At 42.3% G+C, this 23,817-nt stretch overlaps 1 protein-coding gene and 1 long non-coding RNA gene across 3 annotated transcripts in view; one reads left to right on the top strand and one right to left on the bottom strand.

The window, feature by feature from the left end:
• Positions 1–23,417, top strand: part of NDFIP2 (Nedd4 family interacting protein 2) — a 189,095-nt gene extending 165,678 nt beyond the window's left edge. For both annotated transcript variants that reach the window (XM_082246941.1, XM_082246940.1), the window contains 2 exons: positions 11,470–11,575; positions 22,467–23,417. In XM_082246941.1, coding sequence (XP_082103067.1) covers positions 11,470–11,573 — 104 coding nt within the window. In that variant the 3' untranslated portion in view covers positions 11,574–11,575; positions 22,467–23,417. The remainder of the gene's footprint in view (positions 1–11,469; positions 11,576–22,466) is intronic.
• Positions 2,604–4,831, bottom strand: LOC309547069. Its single transcript, XR_014224953.1, has 3 exons — positions 4,761–4,831; positions 2,910–3,029; positions 2,604–2,734 (listed from the first exon to the last, which is right to left on the bottom strand). It is a non-coding gene; the product is annotated as an uncharacterized lncRNA (long non-coding RNA).
• Positions 23,418–23,817: the final 400 nt, after the last annotated feature.

The following is a 23,817-nucleotide window of genomic DNA, read 5'->3' as shown; positions in this document are numbered from 1 at the left end:
TTGGGATACAAGGAGGGGGACTGTGGAGGGGATTGAGATACAAGGAGAGGGACTGTGGAGGGGATTGTGATACAAGGAGGGGGACTGTGGAGGGGATTGGGATACAAGGAGGGGGACTGTGGAGGGGATTGGGATACAAGGGGGGGGGGGCACTGTGAAGGGGATTGGGATACAAGGAGGGGGAATGTGGAGGGGATTGGGATACAAGGAGAGGGACTGTGAAGGGGATTGTGATACAAGGAGGGGGACTGTGGAGGGGATTGGGATACAAGGAGAGGGACTGTGAAGGGGATTGTGATACAAGGAGGGGGACTGTGGAGGGGATTGGGATACAAGGGGGGGGGGGACTGTGGAGGGGACTGGGATGCAAGGAGGGAGGCTGTGGAGGGGATTGGGATACAAGGAGGGGGATGTGGAGGGGATTGGGATATAAGGAGGGGGACTGTGGAGGGGATTGGGATACAAGGGGGGGGGGGCACTGTTAAGGGGATTGGGATACAAGGAGGGGGGATGTGGAGGGGATTGGGATACAAGGAGGGGGACTGTGGAGGGGATTGGGATACAAGGAGAGGGACTGTGGAGGGGATTGTGATACAAGGAGGGGGACTGTGGTGGGGACTGGGATGCAAGGAGGGGGGTTGTGGAGCATGGCAGCTCCCATGGGTTTATTGTTTTTTCCGTCTTTCAGCTTTAGAGTGAATTTGGAAAAGTTGAATCCACTTGCACTGTTTTATGTTTACATGTATACTCTATATTTTAACTGGAAAAGTTGGGGGGTTGTCTTATACGCTGGAAAATACGGTAAACTGAGGCATGCACACACCTAGAAACATCCTTTGGAGTATATCCAACAAGGTCAAGCCTTAAACTAGATCTAAACCCAGTCTTTAAAGTCTGATTCAAATTTGTTAATACTGGTTTTTACCAGTTTTTTTACACTGGAGTTTTCATGAAAATACAACTTGGTGAATCTGCCATGTTCAGCCTCTTTTCTTTTTCAAACATTGTTCAGAAATGACATTCCTTAGAGTGTTCTTGGTACATAATTCTTGCTGTTGTCATTGCCTTATTATATAATCCCACATGGGCTTTATTTAGAAAGACAAAATGAATAATCTGTAGTAACCAATCTGAATTTATCGTTAATTGGTTCAACTACACTAAAATGCTTCAAACGTATTAAGCGTGATTGCAGATAATTGTTTTTGTACTCTGATATTAAATAAAGGCATGACTGTTAAAGCAATAAAATATAATAAAACCTAAGGCAAGTTTCACTCTGTGTAATTACATTTGTTTATACCTGCTAGAGGCAAATGCTAGATCACACATGAGTGGGTTTCCTCTGAATTTATTCAGGAAAACTGGCTTGAGACTTCCATTGCTGAGTTGTTCTTGTGAAAGTTCTCATTGTTTGTCTGTCATGCTGCCCCTCTGGCTTCAATACTTTATGCCACTGACCCTGGAAGCAGAATGTAGGTAGGTGCTTGTAAGTCTCCTGATCTGCATACTTTTTTGGGCTAATAAAGGTAAGGCATCCAGAGAGTCAGCATAGTAGCCAGCAGTAAATATTACACGTCGCTTTAGGTGAGATCAGACACCGCAAACAAATCTCAAGTGCTTGCGCGGTTTGTCTCCACCAATGCAATCAATTGCACCATGAACAGGAATATGCTGCACACTAAGATGCAAGATAATGTTCTCCCTATATTAAAATTAGCCAACAGTTCTATTCCGACATGTTTTGCTGTAGGCACAGCTCTTTCTCATAGGGAAAGCTCATTGCCTGGCACTTAACATGTGAGAATAGAACTTGTTCCTGTTGACTATTTTAAAGCCGAACTCAAGGTTCAGTGTCACCCCCTGGACACCTGTCCCTCCCACCCCCTCTATGTCCTCGCTGGGGAAAAGAAATCCCCTTTTAAATGCCCATTTTTCATACATTACCATGTAGTCAAGTGACACTACAGCCTCTTCTCCTTGTCTATTACCTGCTTGGGGTCCTTCTTTAGGTGCCCAAGTCATTGTCTGCATGATGTAGACACTTCCTATTGGATGGCTACAAGTGAAGTACTCTTTGGAGAGAGAGGAGGACTAATTTCAGTACTGGGGTTGGCAGGGGACAAGTGGTCTCGGAGCACCTTCTCAACACCCCCAGTGGTGGTAAGGAACCTGGATGGGGCAGTTAGGTGGGTATTGCTTGCTCCATCAGGTAAGGGGAAAAAAAGATGGTCAGCATGGGTTAAAAGGGGGTGGGGGCAGGGGTGGTAGGCTTAAATGTTATCCCTGTGTGGGGCTTTAATAAACGAAGACTTTTTATTTTGCATCTTGGTGTGTGGCATTCCTGTTGCTGGCACAATTGGTGATAGCCAGATGGCTAGCATTTTCAGAAGTCACCAGTGACTGGCTCTGTTTTTCTCCTATGCCATGTTTCCCATATACAAAGAGGGAATTTTTGTTCCCCCTTTTATGCTGCGTAATTGCTTTTATTTTAATTTCTGAGTGTTTAGTATGCTACAGTCGCTCAGAAGTCCTTGTACAATGCAGTGTGGTATAAATGAAGCCGGTACAGAGGTCTTCCAGAGGACACGGTGCATTCTGGGTAGATTGCTACCCATAACATAGCTGTGTACAGCTGGTATCTGTGCTGACACTCTTAGCTTCATCAATGCGGTGATTGCTACTTGCTTTCTTCAATCAAAATGATGGATGAAGGCAGCCTGTCTAATACCTACTGTGGAAAAAAATAGATAAAATCTCTAGAGCAGTCATAGTTCAGCAACAATAAAACGTATTTATGAGAACTTTTATATGTTTTAAGCAAGTTATAAAACCTGCTTTTCTCAGGAAAATGTACAGCATGCAATGAATTTTGAAATGCTTTTAAAATGAAAAATGAAATGTTTTACCCGTATTATGCTACTTTAGCTTCTTTGTCAGAATATAAACTGTAGCAAGAATTATGGTTTGGCTCCAGCCTTCTAGTCCGTAATGCATGATTTGGCATCTCCCTGACGCACACTGAATTTCTGTTTGAAACAATAACCGGTTATGATTAGGGTACTAGTAATTATTCAACCCAATACTAAAACTATCTTTAGCTGGCCAGAGACATAGGTTCCGTTTTGCACAAACAAACCAACTCCTGAATTACCTTTTTTGTGTGTAATATGTCTTTATTTAATGTGTTTTACTAAGATCAGCAAATCACAAAGAGAAATCTGCTGAATATGTACTAAACTGGATATTGAGACACTTTACATTTCCAGTAATAATTATGTGTGTACAGGGAGTTCGGCCAGATTTTCTTAATCAGAAATGTAGTTATGTGGTTGATTTACAGATCTCATAAAAGTCCCGAACAAGCTTTAAGTGATTTTAAAGTTTTTTTTTTTTTTTTTCTAAAATAACAAACCTGCTATACTTAGGGTCCTTTCACACAGGCTTTCCGCCCGGCGAACTCCATTTTGCCGATCCCTGCTGAGCAGGCGGATGACAGCTCCGTCTCCGCTCACTGTGCTGAGACAGACCTGTCAGATCCCAGCTCTCCTCTATAGGGAGATCTGATGAAAATGGACCGCCTGTCTGTTTTCATCTGATCTGATCCTATCCGATTCCATATTCCAGACGGATGGAAAATTGGGTTTCCATCCCTCTGGATTTCATGGACCGGATCAGATAGCAGCGGATGTCAGCGGACATGTCACCGCTGACATCTGCCGCTCCATAGGGGTGCATGAAGCATTCGATCAGGTCCATCTGAAAAACTGACAGGCGGACCAGATCAGAAAGCCCATGTGAAAGGGCCCTTACCTGCTCTGTAATGGTTTTGCACAGAACAGCCCTGATCCTCCTCTTCTGGGGACCCCTGCTGGCGCTCCTGGCTCATCCTTCTCTCTGAGTGCCCCCATGGCAAGCTTCTTGCTATGGGGGCACTCGAGCAGGCTCAATCCTGAAATCCTGAGCCGTATTGTGTGCGTCTATTACAGCCCTGCTGTTAGAAATGATAGGGCCTCGTCTTCCTAATGGGGCTATCCCAAATCAGCCTAAACTCCACCCATTCCCCTGGGGTGCAGCAAAACAGCAGCACTTACTTTATCCCCCTACGCCCTAAAATGGAAAAAAAAAAAGTCCAACCTTCTGGGACTTTTTGTTGACCTGATGTAAATGTAATTTTAACCCTGGTAAGCAAATAGGAGCGGGGATGTGGTCTAGAAAAATCCATTTATTAATTTAGACATAAATGAACAATAAGGTTGCCATGGGCTCCCCTGTTTAGCTGATGAGGCCTGGGCCTAGTACAACAGGACCAGTTGTACTGCCTTGTCAGCAGCCCTGGTCTATTGACACACAGCACGGCACAGCCCAACACCTCGTCCTCTCTTCACAGGGTTTAATTGACAGTAGCAGAAGCCAATGGCTCCTGCTGCTGCCGAGCTTCCCGTGAGAATAGGGGAGAGAAGCACATTGCTACTGCAGATGGGCCCAACACTGAATTGAGATCAGATTCAGGTAAGTTTTTTTGTGGGGAGCTAGGGAGAGCTGCCATTTTACCTTCATGCAGAGAACAAATTAAAGTTAAAAAACCTTTTACCATTACAATCACTTTAAAGCGTGTGGTCAAAAAACTCAATAAAAAGTTTGAAATATAAAGTCATTGGTCATTTTGTGGATTTTAAAAGATGTATTCTTCAATACATTGGAGGGGAAACGTAAGTTACACCTGTCATAAGAGAATTATGAAAGTTGCCATTTCTGACCTCTGCTTTTGAGAATGTTATTTTTCCGGCTGTCATTCTTTAATGTCTTCTAAGTCCTGAGCTTTGACCTGGAACAAGTATAGACATATAGAATTCTGACACTCACAATACAGCATTATTATTCTGGGTTTCTGACTTAAAGGTACTGAAACCAGACACAACCAGAAAAGAGCCAGTACAGTGTTGGATGGTGGAAGCAGATAGCTGGAAATCTTTAATATATGCAGTGGCTGGGGATTGACAAAAGGATGGAATTAAAAGACAGATTGCTGGAAAGGTATGTATGATAAAAGTGCAGCAAAAATTATATATACACACACAATGAAGTATACATATAGAGATGAAAAAAACATTATAAATGTCTTATATATAACTGACAAAAGTGTATGGAAAAATCAATAAAAGAGTCCATAATTGCCAAAAAAGTGGAGAAGACTGGAAACCAGCCAACGTGCTCTGATTCCAATAATCCTAAATGAGATAGAACCCAAACCCAAATAACGGGGGTATATGTGTTCAACAGGGCAGAAGAGCCTTGAAGGTGTAAGGATTTCGATGTTGGGGAAACTTCCATCAGGCTGTGTCATCGCATATCTGGATATAATAGCTATGTCTCCAAGCATTAGATCGATATGAAAAACAAGCCGAGATATAATACGCACATAGTGTAAAACTCCTTCAATAGGTTTATTAAAAAAATGTCAGAACACTTACAAGCTACTGAAGGTACCCAGCATTGAGCATGTGGAGTGATTACAGGCAGCAGAATTACAGTAATCACTCCACATGCTCAATGCTGGTTACCTGCAGTTGCTTGTAAGTGTTCTGACATTTTTTTAATAAACCTATTGGCGCAGTTTTACACTATGTGCGTATTTCACTGCTTGTTTATCATATCGATCTAATGCTTGAAGACATAGCTATAATATCCAGATATGCGATGACACAGCCTGATAGAAGATTCCCCAACATCAGAATCCTTCTACCTATGAGGATCTTCTGGCCTGTTTGACCCATTTACTATATGGTACATGGGTCCATGTTTTCTGATGAACACATATACCCCCGTTATTGGTGTTTGGGTTCTATCTCACTGATGATTATTGGAATCAGAGCACGTTGGCTGGTTTCCAGTCTTCACTTATTTTGGAAATTGTGGACTCTTTTATTGATTTTGCCATACACTTTTGTCAGTTATATATAAGACATTTATAACTGTTTTTAATTTCTCTATATGTATACTTCAATGTGAGTATAGACCATTTTAGCGCTGCATTTTTATTATACATTCATGCACAATTTTTTATGTCAGTTGTAGTGCTGGCAGCTTGTGTCCAATTTTATATGTAGATAGCGCAGTGTTTTTTCATTTATCTGCTGGAAAGGTACGTTTACGTGCTCTTCTTTTACAGGGTGGGCTTAGTTTACTCTGGACCCTGTAGCGACAGGGTTATTTAAGCAGTTGTTGCCCAATGAGGGGTGGAGTAATAGGATAGCCTTAGATCCCTTTCACACGCGTGCAACTTATCCTGCAGTTTGGGACTGCAAAGTCGTATGACAAGTCGTACCCCATGATTTCCAATGAGTACTATTGATATCTGTGCAACTTCAAAGTAGTCCCTGCACTACTTTGGTCCGACTTTGATGCGACTTGAGGTCCATAGACTTCAAGATTACACAGGCGTTGCTTCAAGTCGCAGCAAAGTCGCGCAACTTTAAGGTCATAAAAGTGTGAAAGGGGCCTAAAGCTACCCATACACTGCTTGTTGTTTCCCTTATCTACACTAAATAGCGTGCATGGAGGAATCTCCACCGCCAGCTCATATATTCAGCAGCTGCCACACCCATTAATTCCTGAATACAATGACACTGCCGAACAGTGACTGCATTTGATAGGTGTTTCCAGGGCTGTTTATAGGCAGCTTTAAGTATAGCTAAAGGCAAAGCCTTTTTTTTTTTTGGTGTTTGTTTTGGATAAAATGGGGGGAGATTAGAACTCCTGTCAGATTTTTATTGCTTTATGTGCCTCCCTTAGTGCCGGTTCACTTTGGTGTGATGCGAGAACCCTGCGAATCCACTGCGGGTTCCCGCGTCGCACCCAACTCTCAGGCAGTTCATACTGCCATATGCGAACTGCTAGGGGTGTCAGTACAAAGTTAACGACACCCCTAGATTAGTTCGCATATAGCAGTGAGAACTGTCAGTTCAGACAGGAATCAGATCGCATAAGTGTGAACACCCATGCGATCGGATTCTGGTGTGAACCAAAAAAAGGGTACAAGAGAAATGGCCTGCACACCAAGTGAGAGCTCATGATGAAAGGCTTTATTGAACAATAATGCAAGGTACAGCAAAATGGATGGTAGACATGTTTCACACGACTCGCAGGAGGAATTAGAGGGCCCTGCTCGTTGGAGCTTACAATCTAGAAGGGAAGGTCAAGTGAAACATAAGGCAATAACCGTGGGGGATGGGCTGATGGAGAAAATGGAAGTATAGTTGTTAGGTGTGGGTAGGATAGGCTTCTCTGAAGAGGAGGGTTTTCAGGGATTTTCTAAAAGCTAATAGAGTAGGAGATAATTTGACAGATTGGGGTAAGGAGTTCCAGAGGATTGGAGAGGCTCTGGAAAAGTCCTGGAGGTGACGAGGGAGCTAGAAAGCAGGAGGTTTTGAGAGGAACGAAGTGAGCGATTAGGTTGGTATTTTCAGACTAGGCTAGTGATGTAGCTGGGGGCTAAATTGTGGATGGCTTTGTAAGATGCTGTTAGTATTTATATATGCCATAGTTTGGAGACGCTATAACGTTCGCATAAACCAATCAATATACGCTTAGTGGTATTTTTTTTTTTACCAAAGACGTAGCAGAATACATATTGGCCTAAATATATACAGAAATTAGATTTTTTTTTTTTTTAATTGGCTATGTTTTTATAACAGAAAGTAAAAAATATTATTATATATATTTTTTTTTTCAAAATTGTCGGTCAATTTTTTTGTTTATAGTGCAAAAAATAATAAATGCATTAAAGGGATCAAATACCACCAAAAGAAAGCTCTATTTGTGGGGCATTAATGAGAGCAATATGGCTCTCGACTAGTATAAAATAATTTTTTTAGCTCATGTGATATGGTATGAAAACTGAATTTTTTTTTTTTTTTTTTTACGTCCGTTTACATCAGTATACATCCATTTTCACGTCTTTTTTTTTTTTTTTTTTTCAAAGTCCTGGGCGGACAAAAAATATCAATCCTTTCCTGCTGTAGACGTCAACAAACATCTATTTATGTCCACAAAAGTGGAAAAGGATAAAAACATTTTCAATTTTTTTTTCTGCGGACATAAAAGACTCAGCTGTAGATGGACGTAAAACGGAGTTAGATCTGTATACATCCGCCTACTCATAGACAAACATTTTGGTTCAGTTTGGAAAATTCACAGATGGAACCAGACTGAACGCCCATGTGTAAGGGCCCTTTCCTCATTTCTAAAGGGCCCGCCATAATAAATGGGTAAACAAAGTAATTTGTGTTCGAATGCCTTTAAATACGTTAACATCTTTTCAAATTCAAAGCAGAACCTCAGTAGTAAATAAAAAAATAAAAAAAATGGCTAGTAGTGACTTGCTAACATGCTAATTTTCCCTTTGGCAAGAATACTGAACAATCTGTACCAAGTTTAGTTTTAGCTAAAATAACTATGTAGCGAATAGCTAATTTACTCCTTTAGGGTGAAGCAGCTTATGCATTATACAAAATGCCAGCGGCCAAATCCATTTCTTTGCAGTATCATTTTAAAACGAGGCGATATGTAGACTGTTCTTTTTTTGACGTCTTGCTTGTAGCATCCCCTCATTATAAGTTTACATAATTTCAACTCATATGTAGCTGTTCCCCAAAACAGCTCTGATGAAAATGCAGGAGAGTCACAGGCCCCTTAGGCTGTATGGTGTGCCTGTGAGTCAGGAAACTGTTCTTTGAAATGCATAGTACATTATGCCATGCTCAGCCAGGCATAGAAAAAGCCTTCATGCTTCCAGATCACAGCACATCCGTTGTATCAGCTTTTCTCCAAAAATATATTGTGGAATATTTACTCAGCCATAATAGTTTGCAAGCCTTTGCATTTAACAAGATTACTTATTTTACAAAGTTGTTTGCTCCACGTAATGATGACTTGGGAAATAATGCATTAACCCTAAATGTGTTGTCTCACCACACCTGTTTATAATCCGCTCTTTGGACTTCACAATGAAAAGTGCAAATCCATTTTCATCTGGTTTCCTTTGCAAAGCATGCACAATCTGCATCTGAATTAGAGAATGTCAGCCAGCCGCCAGATTATTCTGGGACTTTTCATTTACTGCATTTTTTAAATTTAATTTAACATTATTTGTATTCTATGTATGCTGTTATATATATACATACATACATACATACATACATACATACATACATATATATATATATAAATATATATATATATATATATATATATATATATTTATAAAATATAATATGTATGTGTGTGTATATATATATATATATAATGTGTATGTATATATATATATATATATATATATATATATATATATATATATATATATATATATATATATATATAATATGTATGTGTGTGTATATCCATATTTTTGATATTATGGTATTATACAAGACTTCTATAGTACCAGCAGTTTTTGCATTGTTTTTCAAAATAAAATGGAGATAGCACAGTTAAAATACAATTCAAGACAAGAGGGTTAATGGGGGCCTTACCCGTGAAAGCTTACAATCTGGGACACCTGGTACAAAAGGTAGTAACTGTGTGTGGGGATGTATAATATTCAGTTGTTAGCTAGAGGCAAAATAAGCTTTCCTGAAGGTTTTTGGGGGTTTCTTAAATGCAGACAGAATAGGAGATAACAGATGGGTTGGGGGGTTGGGGTAAGGAGCTCCAAAGGAAGGGGAGGCTTTGAAGAAGTCCTGGATGGCGAGCATGGGAGTGTGTTCGAGAGCAGGAGGTCGTAGAAGGAGCGAAGGAGGCAGTTTGATTGATATTTTGAAATTAAGTTGGTGATGTAGCTTGGGGTAGAGTTGTGTTTTTTTCTTTTTCTTTTTTTTAACATATATTCATTGGGCAATCAAGAGCCAGTGGAGGGTTTGGCACAGAAGGGTGGCAGACACTGAGTGGTTGATGAGGTGGATGGGTTTGGCAGCAGAATTCATGGTGGACTGAAGAGGGGATTAAGCCTGTATAGTGGTAAGCCAAAAAAAGAGGGAGTTGCAGTATATTATTGCATTGCTTAATCATGATAAGCTGGCATTTCTGACAGCTTCTAGTTACCTGTCTCTGGGTTCAATACTTTGAGTCACTAATATGGAACAAGCAGTAAAGCTGTGCCTGGTCCATATGCTCTGAGTTAGTTCAAACATTGAAGCCAGGGTGTCAGCAATGGCAGCCACCATCTATCTTTCAACACTGGTTTCTTGTAAGGTATCTTTATTTTCTCACCAAAATTGACATGTTTGTATTGGCTCCATGTATTTAGGCAGCAAGTCATGTGAGGGGGTATCTCATTTTGTCTTCATGCTCTTGTTTATCTTTACCTTCCATGCTCTTTACTCACTCCTTCTAAATATAAAGCTCCAATAAGCATGTGTTTATGAAGTGGAGTTAGTACTGTGTATTAAAATGACTTTCATGTCACTAAAGTTTCCAATTGAAGAGACAAGAACTCACTGCTCAAGGTGGTGTAATTGCCTGATGACTCACACCGGTGCATGCCCCGGCTGGCCTCCGTGGAAACTTGATAAAGGAAAAGGAATTGGCAGCACTCCAGGTTGAGTCAAAATCCAGATTTATTGACTGGACATCCAAATATGACAATCGTGACAAGGTAGACGCGTTTCACACACTGACTGTGTGCTTAATCATTAGTGATTATTATGATTAAGCACACAGTCAGTGTGTGAAACGCGTCTACCTTGTCACGATTGTCATATTTGGATGTCCAGTCAATAAATCTGGATTTTGACTCAACCTGGAGTGCTGCCAATTCCTTTTCCTTTACTAAAGTTTCCAACCCAGGTATCCAAGGTTGTGCCATCTTGCTTTACCACATGCCTCAAATAAGTGCTAACATTTTATAGTAAATCTTTTCTATGAAAAATATGGAGGCTGCCGTTACAGACCACCTTCTGATGATGCTATTTGGCTGGCTTTTATGCTGACCTCTGCCATCAATGCTTTCTGAGATCAGGAAAGTCTGAAAACAGAAATTCTAATTTGCTTATTAAGTGGCTCCCAGTACTTAAGCCGCAGGGTCAGCATGACAGCCAACCAACAAACATTTGAATATTGAGATGTCAGCCATGGCTGCTTCCATGTCTTTTTTTAGAATGTCTATGGAATATAAGCAAAAAAGAAGTCTACATAATATCAGACATTCCTGGCTGACATACTTGAATGACTGGCATCATGAATTCCTCCGTGTCTCTTTCTATACAAATGTAAGGAAGAAGAGCTACAGCAACCTGTCCGTTCATAGCTGACAGGGCACCAAATATCAAATGATGCATGGGAAACCAGAATGAATTGTGTTAACCTGAATGGTATATAGACAGGTAACCTAAGTTTAGCTTGGAGGAGTCCATAAAATGTCCAGTTAGTAGTTTTTACATATTGGGTAATATATATATTTTTTTATTTTAGGATTGTTGCTCTTCTTTAGAGGGTTTGTCAATTACCTCAAGGTGCGAAACATGTCTGAAAGCATGGCAGCTGCTCACAGAACAAGATTTTTCTTCTTGTACTAGAGGTAAGTCTCAGCTGTTGAATTTACTTGACCTAAGGTAACAGTTTTCCTTAACCGTCACCATTTTCAGTTGTCAGAAAACATATAAAAATCCTTAGAGGATGCTTCCAGATTCTCATCATATTCATCCACTTAACAATACCTGTCATATGAGATTCCCACGGAGCATAACATTGTGTGCATTGTCAGAAAAGGAGAATAAAGAACCCACCTAAATGAGGTTGACAGTTTATTAGATATTCTCAATTGATTGATTTTCTCTTGTTCACCCTGAAAAAAAACGTGAGCCATTTTAGTTCAGCTTTTACATAAAGTTTTTTTAAGGCATACTTTATACAGAAAGTTTTCCAGTTATTAACCACTTAAGCCCCGGAAGATTTTACCCCCTTCCTGACCAGGACCTATTTTGCGATTCGGCACTGCGTGACTTTAACGGACAATTGCGCGGTCATGCGACGCTGTACCTAAACGAAATTGACGTCCTTTTTCCCCACAAACAGAGCTTTCTTTTGGTGGTATTTGATCACCTGTGCAATTTTATGATCATGCGCTGTAAACAAAAAAAGAGCGTCAATTTTGCAAAAATAACAATATTTCTCTGTCGCTCATTGACAGACGTAGTCCTCCTTGATTAATATCAACTCGGGTTATACTGCCCTCTACAGGAGTAGGACTAGACAGGAAAGAAAACGTTCTGGCCACACCTTAGGGGCAGTCCCAGAGGGTATATCCTCTCTCTCTCTGCTACAGCAAATCAGTTTTTTTCTGTCTAGTTAGGAGTAAGGACCTAGATGCCTTGCTAGGATCTTCGGTCCTGGCAGGATTTTTTTCTTAGAAAGATTTTTTTTTAGACAGCTTTTTTCTCCAGTGTTCCTGTGAGATCTTCAAGAAAGCAAGCAAGCTGGAACTGGGCGACGGGCTGGATGTTGAGATCCAGTGGTCACCCCAGTTCAGCCTACGAGCGCGTGCAGGCCATAGCTCCGCGCTGGGTCGGCCGCGACATAGTCCCACTGGACGGGGACTGACCCTGCAAGTTAAACGTCTCGCCTGGACGCCAATGACCAACAGAGTCACGGCGTCCGTATTGGTCGACAGCCCCCCCCACCCCGGTGGAGAGGGGTTCTGTCAGGAGTTGGCACCCGCCTGGTTCCGGTATGGTGAGTAGAATGTTCCCCCTCTCCCCCTGTCGGGTTTGTGGTGGACGCGGGCCCCTCTCTGGGATGGTAGGATGGGTCTCCCCTCTATCCTATAACAGGTCACAGATCCCCCAATTTGAGTGTGATTTTTTGTGAATAGAAACCAGGAGGCTTGGTTTGGGAGCTGACTATCTAAAGTCATTGTAAGACTGTAAGGGTGACTGAAAGGGCATTACTATTGAAGTAAAAGGTATCCTACCTGTCAGAGGTGTACACAGGCCGATGCCTATGCCTGAGTTACTGCAGTCCAGAACGCCATTCCTCCAGCAACGGTCACTTCCACGGGCTGCACAGCCTCCCGACGGCCCACGGACCGCATGCGGCCTGCCAGGGTCCTGTACCGCCGGCCAGGCTTATCACCATTCATGGTGAAGTTTGTGGGGCCGAGGCACTCCCGCAGGCCGCCAGGCCGAATACATACATCCCGCAGGCCGCTGCTAGCCGCCGCTATCCTATACAGGCCGCCGCCATTGTCTTGCAGATCACACAAGGCCACCATATTGGCGTAGCCTCGTGTCTCCAGCATGGGGGCGGCCATGTTTGAGGTGACCAAACACCTCGAGGAGCTATGGGGAGGCGCCGGAAGGCGTGTAAAGGGGGCGGAGCCGCCTCCTTTTACCCAGGAAAGCCAGCCAAAGACTTCCTGTCTGTAATAGACAGTGCTGGAACAGGTTGTATTGAAACTTCTGAGCATCAAGTGGTGAGCCTTGGGGTCTCTCTCTCTCTCTCTCTCTCTGAAGGGGTCCTAAAGCAGGTAACACTGAGGGGCGCTGTGGCGCTGGGGGTCTAAAGAAAAAAAAAAAAAAAGTTTTATTTTTTTTTGCAAATTATTTTTTTCCGGCAAGTGTCTGGAATAATAATGGACCCTGCCACACAGGTACCCCCACCTGATCCCCTCGAGGTGGCCGCAGGACCCTCCAGTTCACAGAATATTGATGCATTTACAGCAGTTTTGGAGTCTTTGGTATCCCGGGTGGAGATGGCCTGTCAGGGACGGGGGTCAAGAAAGCGACCCCCGCCTACCCCTATTTCATCTGATACTTCAGATTCAGATTCTGAGATGGTCATTGCAGCTGCAGGTCCCTCTGCAGGGGCTGTTGTCTCAGGTAAAGTTCCCTCAGACAGTGAGGAGGACGTTCCTGCCTCCGCCATAGCACAAGAAGAAGCATTGGTGGACGCACTAGTTGTGTCGGTCCGGGAAACCTTAAGACTTGAGGTTTTACCGGCAGAGGTAACCGAGATGGAAATTCCCTTTGGTACTTGTAAACCTACCAAGACGGCGAAGGTTTTTCCCTTACCCAAATGTTTTGGTAATAAAATTAAAGAGGAATGGGATCATCCAAAACGTACCCTTACTGTTTCCAAGCGCATTGCTAGACGCAATCCGTTTGAGGAATCCCTCATTAAGAAATGGACGGTACCACCAGTGGGGGATCCACCTATTTCCAGACTGAATAAAGCCACTGTTATCCTGTTGGAGGACGCTCCGTCCTTTAAGGATCCGGTGGATCGGAAAATGGAAGCCCGCACTATTTTTTCCCTGATAGGGTAAGCCTTTAGACCAGTGATTGTCATTGGTTTAGTTTCACAGACATTAACGGAATGGGCAAAATTGTTACGCCATGACCTAAAGGGGAAAGGTATCTCCCAGGCAGCATCTGATTTTATGGAACAAATTATACAAGGACTGCAGTTCGTCTGTGACGCAGCCCTGGATGCCACCCCCTTGTTAGGGCATGCATCGATGTCAGCGGTAGTCCTCAGACGTGTGCTGTGGTTAAAATGCTGGTCGGCGGATTTAGGTTCCAAAAAAGCCTTGGCGAATCTCCCCTTTCAGGGGAATCGCCTATTTGGGGCCACCCTAGATGAGATCATTAAGGATGTCACTGGGGGCAAGAGCACTTTTTTGCCGCAGGCTGCTAAAGCTAAAGGACCTTGTAACAAGCGTGGACCTTTCTTTGCCGCTCATAAAGGGATCGTTCGCTCCGCTGGGGCGAGCGGGAAAGGCAAAGCCCCTCTAGGAGGGTTCAAGAGGCGCTGGTCGGGCAAACAAAAGGCTGACTCAGCCAAACCTGAAGTTAAGGCTAATACAGCCTGAAGGTGCGCCCCCACCCGGCTTAGGGGTGGGGGGACGTCTTCACCGGTGTTCAGATCTAGGGCTTTCCTGAATCCCGGACTAAGGGGTTCAGGAGATCATACGATCAGGATACAAGATTGAGTGTCGATCACTGCTACCGGTGCGATTCTTCCCTTCCAACATTTAGGTGCTACAGGGAGCGGTAGTTCCCGTTCCCTGAACAGATCATTTTCTTTACCTTTTCCAAAGATCATTCTCAGTTCCCTCCAGGAATCGGATCCGGTTGAGCAAGCGGACCAAGGAGCCTCTAGTCTGGTGACTTCGGTCTCTAATGCTCAACCAGGAGAAATCATCACTCCTGATAGGAATCAAGTTTCTGATAAATGTGTGGGAACAGAGAGCGATCAGACTTTGTCGGATTGCCTGGACCACGCAGCTCTAGGGCAGCCTGGTTCGGATCCAGTCAGACAATATCAGGGTGATGACTTAGGTCGATCGCCAAGGATTTCACCATCTGTGTCTTCATCAGAGCATCCCGGAGGTGGATCTGTTGGCATATCGGCTCAACAGGAAGGCGCGGAGGTTGGTAACGCGCGCCCGCGATCCTCTAGCGGACGCAGCAGACGCGCTGAACGGCCTACAAAGGCAGTATCAGCTACTAGACGTCTTCCCCCCTCTCAAGTTGCTGCTGAGACTTCTCCGCAGGATAGAGATGGAGGGAACTCCAGTTATCCTGGAAATTCAAGGCTAGCCTCGTCAGGCCGGTCAGGCCGACTTGGACATGCTAGTCGCGAACGCTCCTTGGAGACCTCCTCTCAGGGAGGATCTGCGGTCTCAAGGACCGATCTTCCATCGTGCTTTACAGTCGCTGGTTTTAATGGCCTGGCCATTGAGACCCAGGTACTGAAGGACAGAGGGTTGTCAGCTTCAGTTATTCCTACTCTAATTAAAGCAAGCTACTTCCAGCAAAGTCTATTATCGCACATGGAAGACTTAGATTGCGTGGTGTGAATCTTTGGGATTTCCCCCATGTACCTATTCGGTGACCCGAATCTTGGCTTTTCTGCAAAAGGGGGTTGAGCAGAAACTATCCTTGAGCACCATCAAGGGTCAGGTTTCAGCATTAGCAATCTTCTTTCAGAAGCCTTTGGCTACTCATTCCTTGGTGCGGAATTTCATCCAGGGGGTGCGGCACTTGGCTCCGCCAGTCCGCGCGCCCTTACCGCCCTGGGATCTTAATTTGGTTTTGTCGGTTCTGCAGAAACCTCCCTTTGAAAATATAAGGGAGATTCCCTTGCTTACATTATCCCAGAAGGTGGCCTTCTTGGTGGCTATCACTTCTGCACGCAGGGTGTCAGAACTGGCTGCATTATCATGCCATTCCCCATGTCTAGTGGTTCATAGGGATAAGGTAGTTCTTCATCCGAAGCCATCCTTTCTTCCTAAGGTGGTTTCAGACTTTCATCTGAATGAAGATATTGTGCTACCTTCCTTGTGTCCTCAGCCCAATCATCCTCGGGAATATGCGTTGCATTCCTTGGATGTGGTTCGGGCAATCAGGGTATACCTGAAGGCTACGGAATCGTTCCGTAAGACGGATTCACTTTTTGTGATCATGGATGGCCCCAGAAAGGGGTTGCCTGCATCTGCCGTGACTATCTCCAAATGGATTAGACAGACGGTGGTACAGGCTCATTCGATTAGGGGTCGGAATCCTCCGTTCCGCACTCCACTCGAGCGCTCAGTACTTCCTGGGCCTACCGCCATCAGGCGTCAGTGGTCCAGGTGTGCAAGGCGGCCACCTGGTTGTCGGTGCATACCTTTGCAAAATTTTATAAAGTTGATGTGATGGCATCGGCGGATGCCTCATTTGGCCGCAAGGTTTTGCAGGCCGCAATTTGAGGAGACCGGTGGTCTACCTCGAGGGTTTTTTTCCGTTGGAATTTCAGTTGAGTCTCATCCTTTGATTGATGAGCCTTTAAAACTTTAAATCCAATCTAGAAGGCACCGGTTGGGCCTTCTAGATTGGATTTTGATTTCCATTTTCCCACCCCTCATTTGTGGTACTGCTTTGGGACGTCCCGAGTTGATATTAATCAAGGAGGACTATGTCTGTCAATGAGCGACAGAGAAAAATGGATTTTTGTAAAATCTTACTGTAGAATCCTTTTCTCTTAAGCTCATTGACAGACGTAGTACCCGCCCCTCTGTTTTTGAGTTGGGTTGGGTTAAATTCTCTAAACACTGCTTTGTGACATAACTGATTTGCTGTAGCAGAGAGAGAGAGGATATACCCTCTGGGACTGCCCCTAAGGTGTGGCCAGAACGTTTTCTTTCCTGTCTAGTCCTACTCCTGTAGAGGGCAGTATAACCCGAGTTGATATTAATCAAGGAGGACTACGTCTGTCAATGAGCTTAAGAGAAAAGGATTTTACGGTAAGATTTTACAAAAATCCATTTTTTTCACATATTTTTATATGAAATTCCCCAAAAAGAAAATGTAAAAATCAAAATTTTTTAACATTTTCGGCCAATTTGTTTTATGTTACATATGTTTGGAAAAAAAATTTGCAAAAAGTGTATTTTGATTGGTTTGCGCAAAAGTTATCGCATTTACTTTACTAACAAAGGGAAAGATTTTTTTCATTTTTGTTGTTTTTTTTTTTTAACGAATAATGGCGGCGAACTGCGATTTTTTTTTTTTTTTTTTTTTTGTGCGGTACTGCGACATTGCGGCGGACAGATCGGACCCTTTACTCACATTTTTGACACTTTTGGGGTTACCAGTGACATTACTGCAGTAATCAGTGCTATACATATGCACTGTTACTCTAAAAATGACACTGGCAGTGAAGGGGTTAACTGTATTGGAGAGGGAGGGGTTAAGTGTGTCCTAGGGGCGTGCTTCTAACTGTGATTGGACATGGCTACTGGTGTAAGAACGGAGATCTCCATTCTTACACAGGGGAGAATGACAGGCGGCTTTGTTTACATCAGCTGCCTGCCTTTCTTCCGGTGTCACGGACGGTCGCGAGTGCCCGGTGGACATCGGGTCCGCCGGGCACACGCGCTGGGGGGTCCGTGACCGCACGTCCGGCGGGGCGCGTTCGCTCCCTAGAAGCCTCACAGGCTAGCGACGTAGACCTACGTCGCTTTGCCTGTGAGGGGCTGACCACCGCAGTAAATAGTCGTGCAGAGGTCGGCAAGTGGTTAAAGTGCATAATATCTTTTATATACCATTTTATTTACTGACATTATTTTGTATATTAAAGTTTTAATTTCAATCCTTAGAACAGAGAAGCTTGTATTTGTTACAAAATTTTGCAAGATTCTTTTAGATCTTGTTTTTTATGTTGTTTATTTCCTGGTCTGTGTTGGTATTGTGTATCTCTTAGGCTAGCCATACACGTGTGATGCCATACAAGAGTGGATTTTGTGTTTGCAGGAAAGAAATTCGCTCCATTCCCTCATCAACACAGTGTAGATGTGGGAATTCCTCTTGCCGAGCCATTGTCTTCTCGCGGTGGAGGCGTGGAAGCTGTCCCTGCTGGGAGAAGACAGTGGTTATTGCTAGTGACTTTGGCAGGCACTAGTGATAATCTCAGGTAAAATGTAGCAGGCTAGTTGTACCCAAGTTGGTTAGTCGATCGATCAACTTGGTACATTCAGCCTGCCCATACACTATTTGAATCTCGGCCTGTTCATGCTAAGCCAACCGAGATTCAAACCATGTATGGCCTCCTAACTGCTATTTCCTGTTATCACCTGCTTGTATCTGATTTTAGCTCATGTCTCAGCACCCCTCTTGTGTCCAGATTGCTTTGTGTATGTGGCCATATACTGATCATTTTACTCCTTGAGCTCCCTGACCTCCTCTCTTTCTATGTTTGGCCTTTGCACTTCTAACCTTACATGATTCCTTATACTGATCTGTATTGACCTGTGGCTTCTGATCCTGTTGGAATATCTGGACCTGTATCCTGTTGCATTGACTGGTCCTACGATTATGCAGGTCTCCTGTCCTTACCTATGACCTGAACTTGGTTCTGTCTCTGATTTCTTTCTCAAACTCTGCTTCATTATTGGTACAGGATGAGATTTATTTTGTGATCTTATCTGTTACCAACCTGGCAGTCTTTGGGTTATAGAAGTAGCCCTGCTGAAAAAGCTCCCTGATCTGGTATAAAAAAGAAAACCTGGCACTTGTAGAGCATTTTCTTTGGTCTTCTACCACTTGTTGGGGTCACAGTATTGTTGCTTGTCTGTACTGATCCTAAATCTCTTCCTGCATTCTATTTGATTCTTGTCTGCCCAGATGCCTGATCTGTACGCCCATCCATGTAAATTATCTTTCTTTGCATCCCCATCCTGTCTACACCAGTCTCCATAACCAACCATATGCTGTTTTGAAGGGCCCTGTATTGCAGATACTGAATTCTGCCTTACCTTGGGATATCCATTGTGCTCCTGTCACTTAGTTCTTCTTCTTTAGGGACCCTAAAAACACCTAGTTAGAATCAGTCATTTTATGTTGCCTATAATTACAGTGTGTTATCCCTACCCCAGATTTTGCCTTGTGGGTGCAAAGTCGAGCACCAAGCGGAAGCAAAAAAAACACAGGAAGATCATACTTATTGTTGCAAAACTATTCAGATCATGTACCCTGTGTAACTAAACATATCTAACATTTGTAAAGGTTTTTTTTTTAAAGGATTTCAGTATTTAGGATTTTACGCTTTCAAAATTTGGTGCAACGTGTTCATCAAAATGACTACAAAAACTGTTGCTTTAAGCTCTACAAATACAACTGAAAAGCCGTAGTTGTAGTTTCGGCACAACGATTTCATAAAGATTTCTAATATATATGTAGACTGCTTCTTGCAGGTATAGTTTCTTGAAATTCAATTTCCAGGAAATCCTTCATTTTATCAAGATTGCAGTGAATACAGTATTTTTTTTTTTCTTAAACAAACGCATCTATTATCCACAAGGTTGACACAGATCAGCACTAAAAGCTCATCTACATGGGAAGTTATTGATATGGATTGCATCTCTCTCCACCTCTTGGGAAAATAGTCAAAATATAGAAATTTGTTTAAATTACCATTTATATGAAGTAGAAGGCAGTACCATCAATAAATGTTCTCCAGCTGATTTACCTTTAAAATGAGCCTGGCGATTCAAATTAATATTGGACATGTGTTAAGTGCCATAAAATGTTTTATACATTATACCAGCAGAATTGCTATTAAATCTATACATCATGAAAATAGCACCAAATAGCTTGGGACTTGCTTCGCATTGCATTGACAGCTTCTTGCTGTTCTGTATGCTAATCTGCTGCCTAATCACTTGAGATCTCTGCTGTAAAAGACTGCAAATCACATGCCATAGGCTTGTGTGCCCGCACTGATTAACATGTGGGAGACGAGGTATGGGACTGGAAAAATAAAAATATGCTACATGTTTTTATTGATTGTAGTTGCATACATTTCATCAATTTGGTATACGTTTATTAGCAAAACTGCTGGAATAAGACATGCATAATTAGTAATTACTACGCGAAAGATTTAAAATATTAATGCTGCTTAAAGCTGAACTCCATATATAAAGTACATACATTAGTGCAGTTCTTTTATCGTTACTAGATCATTACATTCATTTTTGGAAATGTAAGAAGTGTGGGTACCTGAATTCGACCTGCAATCTGTCTCTTGCAATCAAATGTACAGCAGAGCTCACGTACAGTCAAGGAGCGAAGGAGGGAGCAAAGAGCTAATCATTCTGCTCCTTCTCCGTCACTGCTCAGTTACGGATTGGAAACAGACTAGACCTTTGTTACTTATCTGCAAGAGAGAAAAATATGGTCTGGCTGAGTTTGGTAAATCTCAGGGCTTGATCTTTGATATACTTGTTGAAAGTCTAAAACGTATTTCTTCACTTTAAACACTGATCCGCACTTTCAAATCCTAATGAATAAAGTAACAGTATATTCTTGTCTAGCACTAATATACAGTAGTATGTAAAGAACACATTTTTCCTTTGGGTGAGTTTTTGTGATTGATTTGACAATAACCGATATCACAATCTTTTGTATTATTTGGTCAAATTGCATTAAAAAACAGCACATGTTGGACTACAGAGCTGGATGAGTATGGGTCTATTTAAGCCTTCCTTGAAGTGATTCTAAATTCAAGAGGTTTTTGTATTAATGTAAAAAAACCTTCCAATACATGTCCCCCCCCCAACCTGCCTCCCTAAACACTTACCTGAGTCCTCTCTTGATCCAGTGCTGTTTACATTTGCAGTGCCACTGCTTCTTTTTCCTGATCTAACAGGAGACTGATAGCAGCTGGAGCAATAGGCTTCAGTCAACTCCTTTGAGGATGGAGCTAGGGGTGTGGCTAAGCCAGACTGTGTGTGTGTCTATGGACGCAGACAGCCCAGATCAGGAGCACGCCCACATGAGTACCCCCATAGCAAAAGGCTTACTGAGGGGGGTACATGGAGAGGAGGAGTGGAGATTGCCAGCGGGGTACTCCAAAAGAGGAGGTAAGGGGCTGCTCTGTACAAAACCATTGCACGGAGAAGGTAAGTATACCTTCTTTTTATTTTTATTAAATAAATAGCCTTTACAACTACTTGATTTCAATATGCACCTTACGGTGCTTACATTGATTTTTACATTCTACCCAAATTTTACTTCTAGTTTAATCACTTTAGGTTTGTCCGGCAGGAACTGGCTGACTTACTATTTCATCTGCAGTCAGTTCTAAGCTGGACATAGATGGGTAAAATTATAGTTATAAGAAGTAATGCCTAGTACACTTGATGAAAAAATTGAACAAAAAAATTTAGAGCAATCACCTCACAATCAGGGTTCATTCCAAAGTGCAGCGGGCACTCCTGCTCTTCTGAAAAGTAATCCAAGTGTGCTTGACAGATTGTGAGGAAGTGATATTTTGCCTCCTCACCACCTGATTTAAACCAATGATTGCCGTGCAATGCACGTGATTGGGATATGGTAGTATGGCAGTTAGAGGTTTAAATCAGGGGTGACTGAGCGTCACTGTGCCCAATGATCTTTGACTTCTCCCATGTTGTTCAGGTAGATCTCCTCCTTATTATAATTGTCTACCCCTGCTTTACTGTATTCCAGGTATCTCGGCTCGAACCCAGAACACAGTGCGGTATGCTGTATGTAGCCTCAGCTACATACAGTTTATACAACACCTCCAGTGGCCACACATGTTAGTGAGGTGCATTGTTAGGGCCAAGCTGGCCCAAATGAACTATGTAAAGTCTAACAAAAGCTGGAGTTCAGCTTTAACTTTGTGCTTTCTTACATAAGAAAAGTAATAGCACACAATTCAGAAGCAGCCGTACATTAGAGTTCAGTTGTCTCCAGCGATGGACAGATCAGAAATGTATGACCATCCCTTGTTTTGTTCGAAATCACATCTGTGGCTCTTGAGTTAACGAAAGATTTCAGTGTTTGGCTGATTTGAAAGGAAAAGAACAGTTGTTTGTGATCCAGGGTAGATGGACTGTGTGTGATCCAGGGTGGATGGACTGTTTATTTTTCCCCATTTTAAATAATGATTTTATTTTTTATTTTTAGGCAACTGCAACCAAACATTCCTTTTCCCCAGTGAGAGCCAACATCGTCTACAACTTGATAAACAGTCAAGAAGACTTCAACACCATGCGCCATTTGATTTCCAGCAGCTCTGGTTGCTGGATGGAATGATTATACTGTAAATATTGCTGATAAAACTGCACATTGCTAAATGGAAGGCTTTCCAAAGCCTGTACAGTGAGAAGACTAAATAAATGTGTAGCATGTTAGACTTGACCTTCCCCATCCTAATACATTTCTGGGACATGCAAGTTATTGTTGCGGTGTCCCAGTTTTTCTTTTTCATACAATGCCAAACAGTTGAATTATTATATCCTGTTTTGCTGGATTAAAGAACAAAACAATATTCATAACATGTATACTACTGGAGCATGAGTAGGTTTTCCTAACAAGGCACAACTATTTTGCAGATACAGTGACGTAATCCATTTGTAAATATGCATTTCTGTATGATTGAATGGCAGATTCATTATATCCAAGAGCAAGCTCAATTAAGTTAATTTAAATATGAATAATAATATGTCTATTTTTACTAACATTAGCTTTTTTGTATGAATGACTAGAACAAAGGTACTTGATACACAATATTCTAGATTTCAAACCACATAAAATGTGCCATATGATCATTTGTGGTCTTAACAAACCAGATTGTCTTGAAATCATCTAATCTGTTAGTTGCAGTCTCTAATGCACAAAAAAAAATGAACAAATGTACTTTGCCAACAGACCTTTGCAGTGTATAGGTAATGTCTTCACTTTCAACATGGTGGCTTATATCTACAGAGTATTATCTTCCAGCTGAAGTGTCTTGATTTCTGAATACCTCATTGCTAAATTGCGGACACAGTGGTTGCCAGCTATGATTTTTTAGCTTCTGACACAAACTGCATTTAATTGGTTTGTTTTAGATAGTTTAGACAGCCCAACCTTATTTTAGATAGTTTAGGCAGCCCAACCTTATTTTAGATAGTTTAGGCAGCCCAACCTTATTTTAGATAGATTAGACAGCCCTACGTAAGCACAGAAGACTCAATTTTCCATTGGTGGCTGGAAATCAAAAATGGGACCCAGTTTTGATTTCCAGATACCAATGGAAAGTTGAGTCTTCTGTGCTTAGTTTGGGCTGCTGAAAAATTAAGGTTTCATTTGTAGTTAGTTGTCAATTGGACAGAATAGTGGGGGGGGGGCATTTTTTTTTGCTTTAGCATTTTAAATGTTGTGAGGCTTTGACTTGCATGGCTGCTTGTCTAACCTTACATCTTCTGTCCCTAAATGGTAATTTTAAGTATTCCTTAAGTTACATTTTTTATTTCAGCATTGGTTGATGGTTTAA

The sequence above is a fragment of the Pelophylax lessonae genome (assembly GCF_965119305.1).
Source record: "Pelophylax lessonae genome assembly, chromosome: 2".
In the NCBI taxonomy this organism is placed as follows: domain Eukaryota; kingdom Metazoa; phylum Chordata; class Amphibia; order Anura; family Ranidae; genus Pelophylax; species Pelophylax lessonae.
The sequence above is the reverse complement of the archived record's forward strand: the minus strand, read 5'-3'. Positions and strand labels throughout refer to the sequence as shown.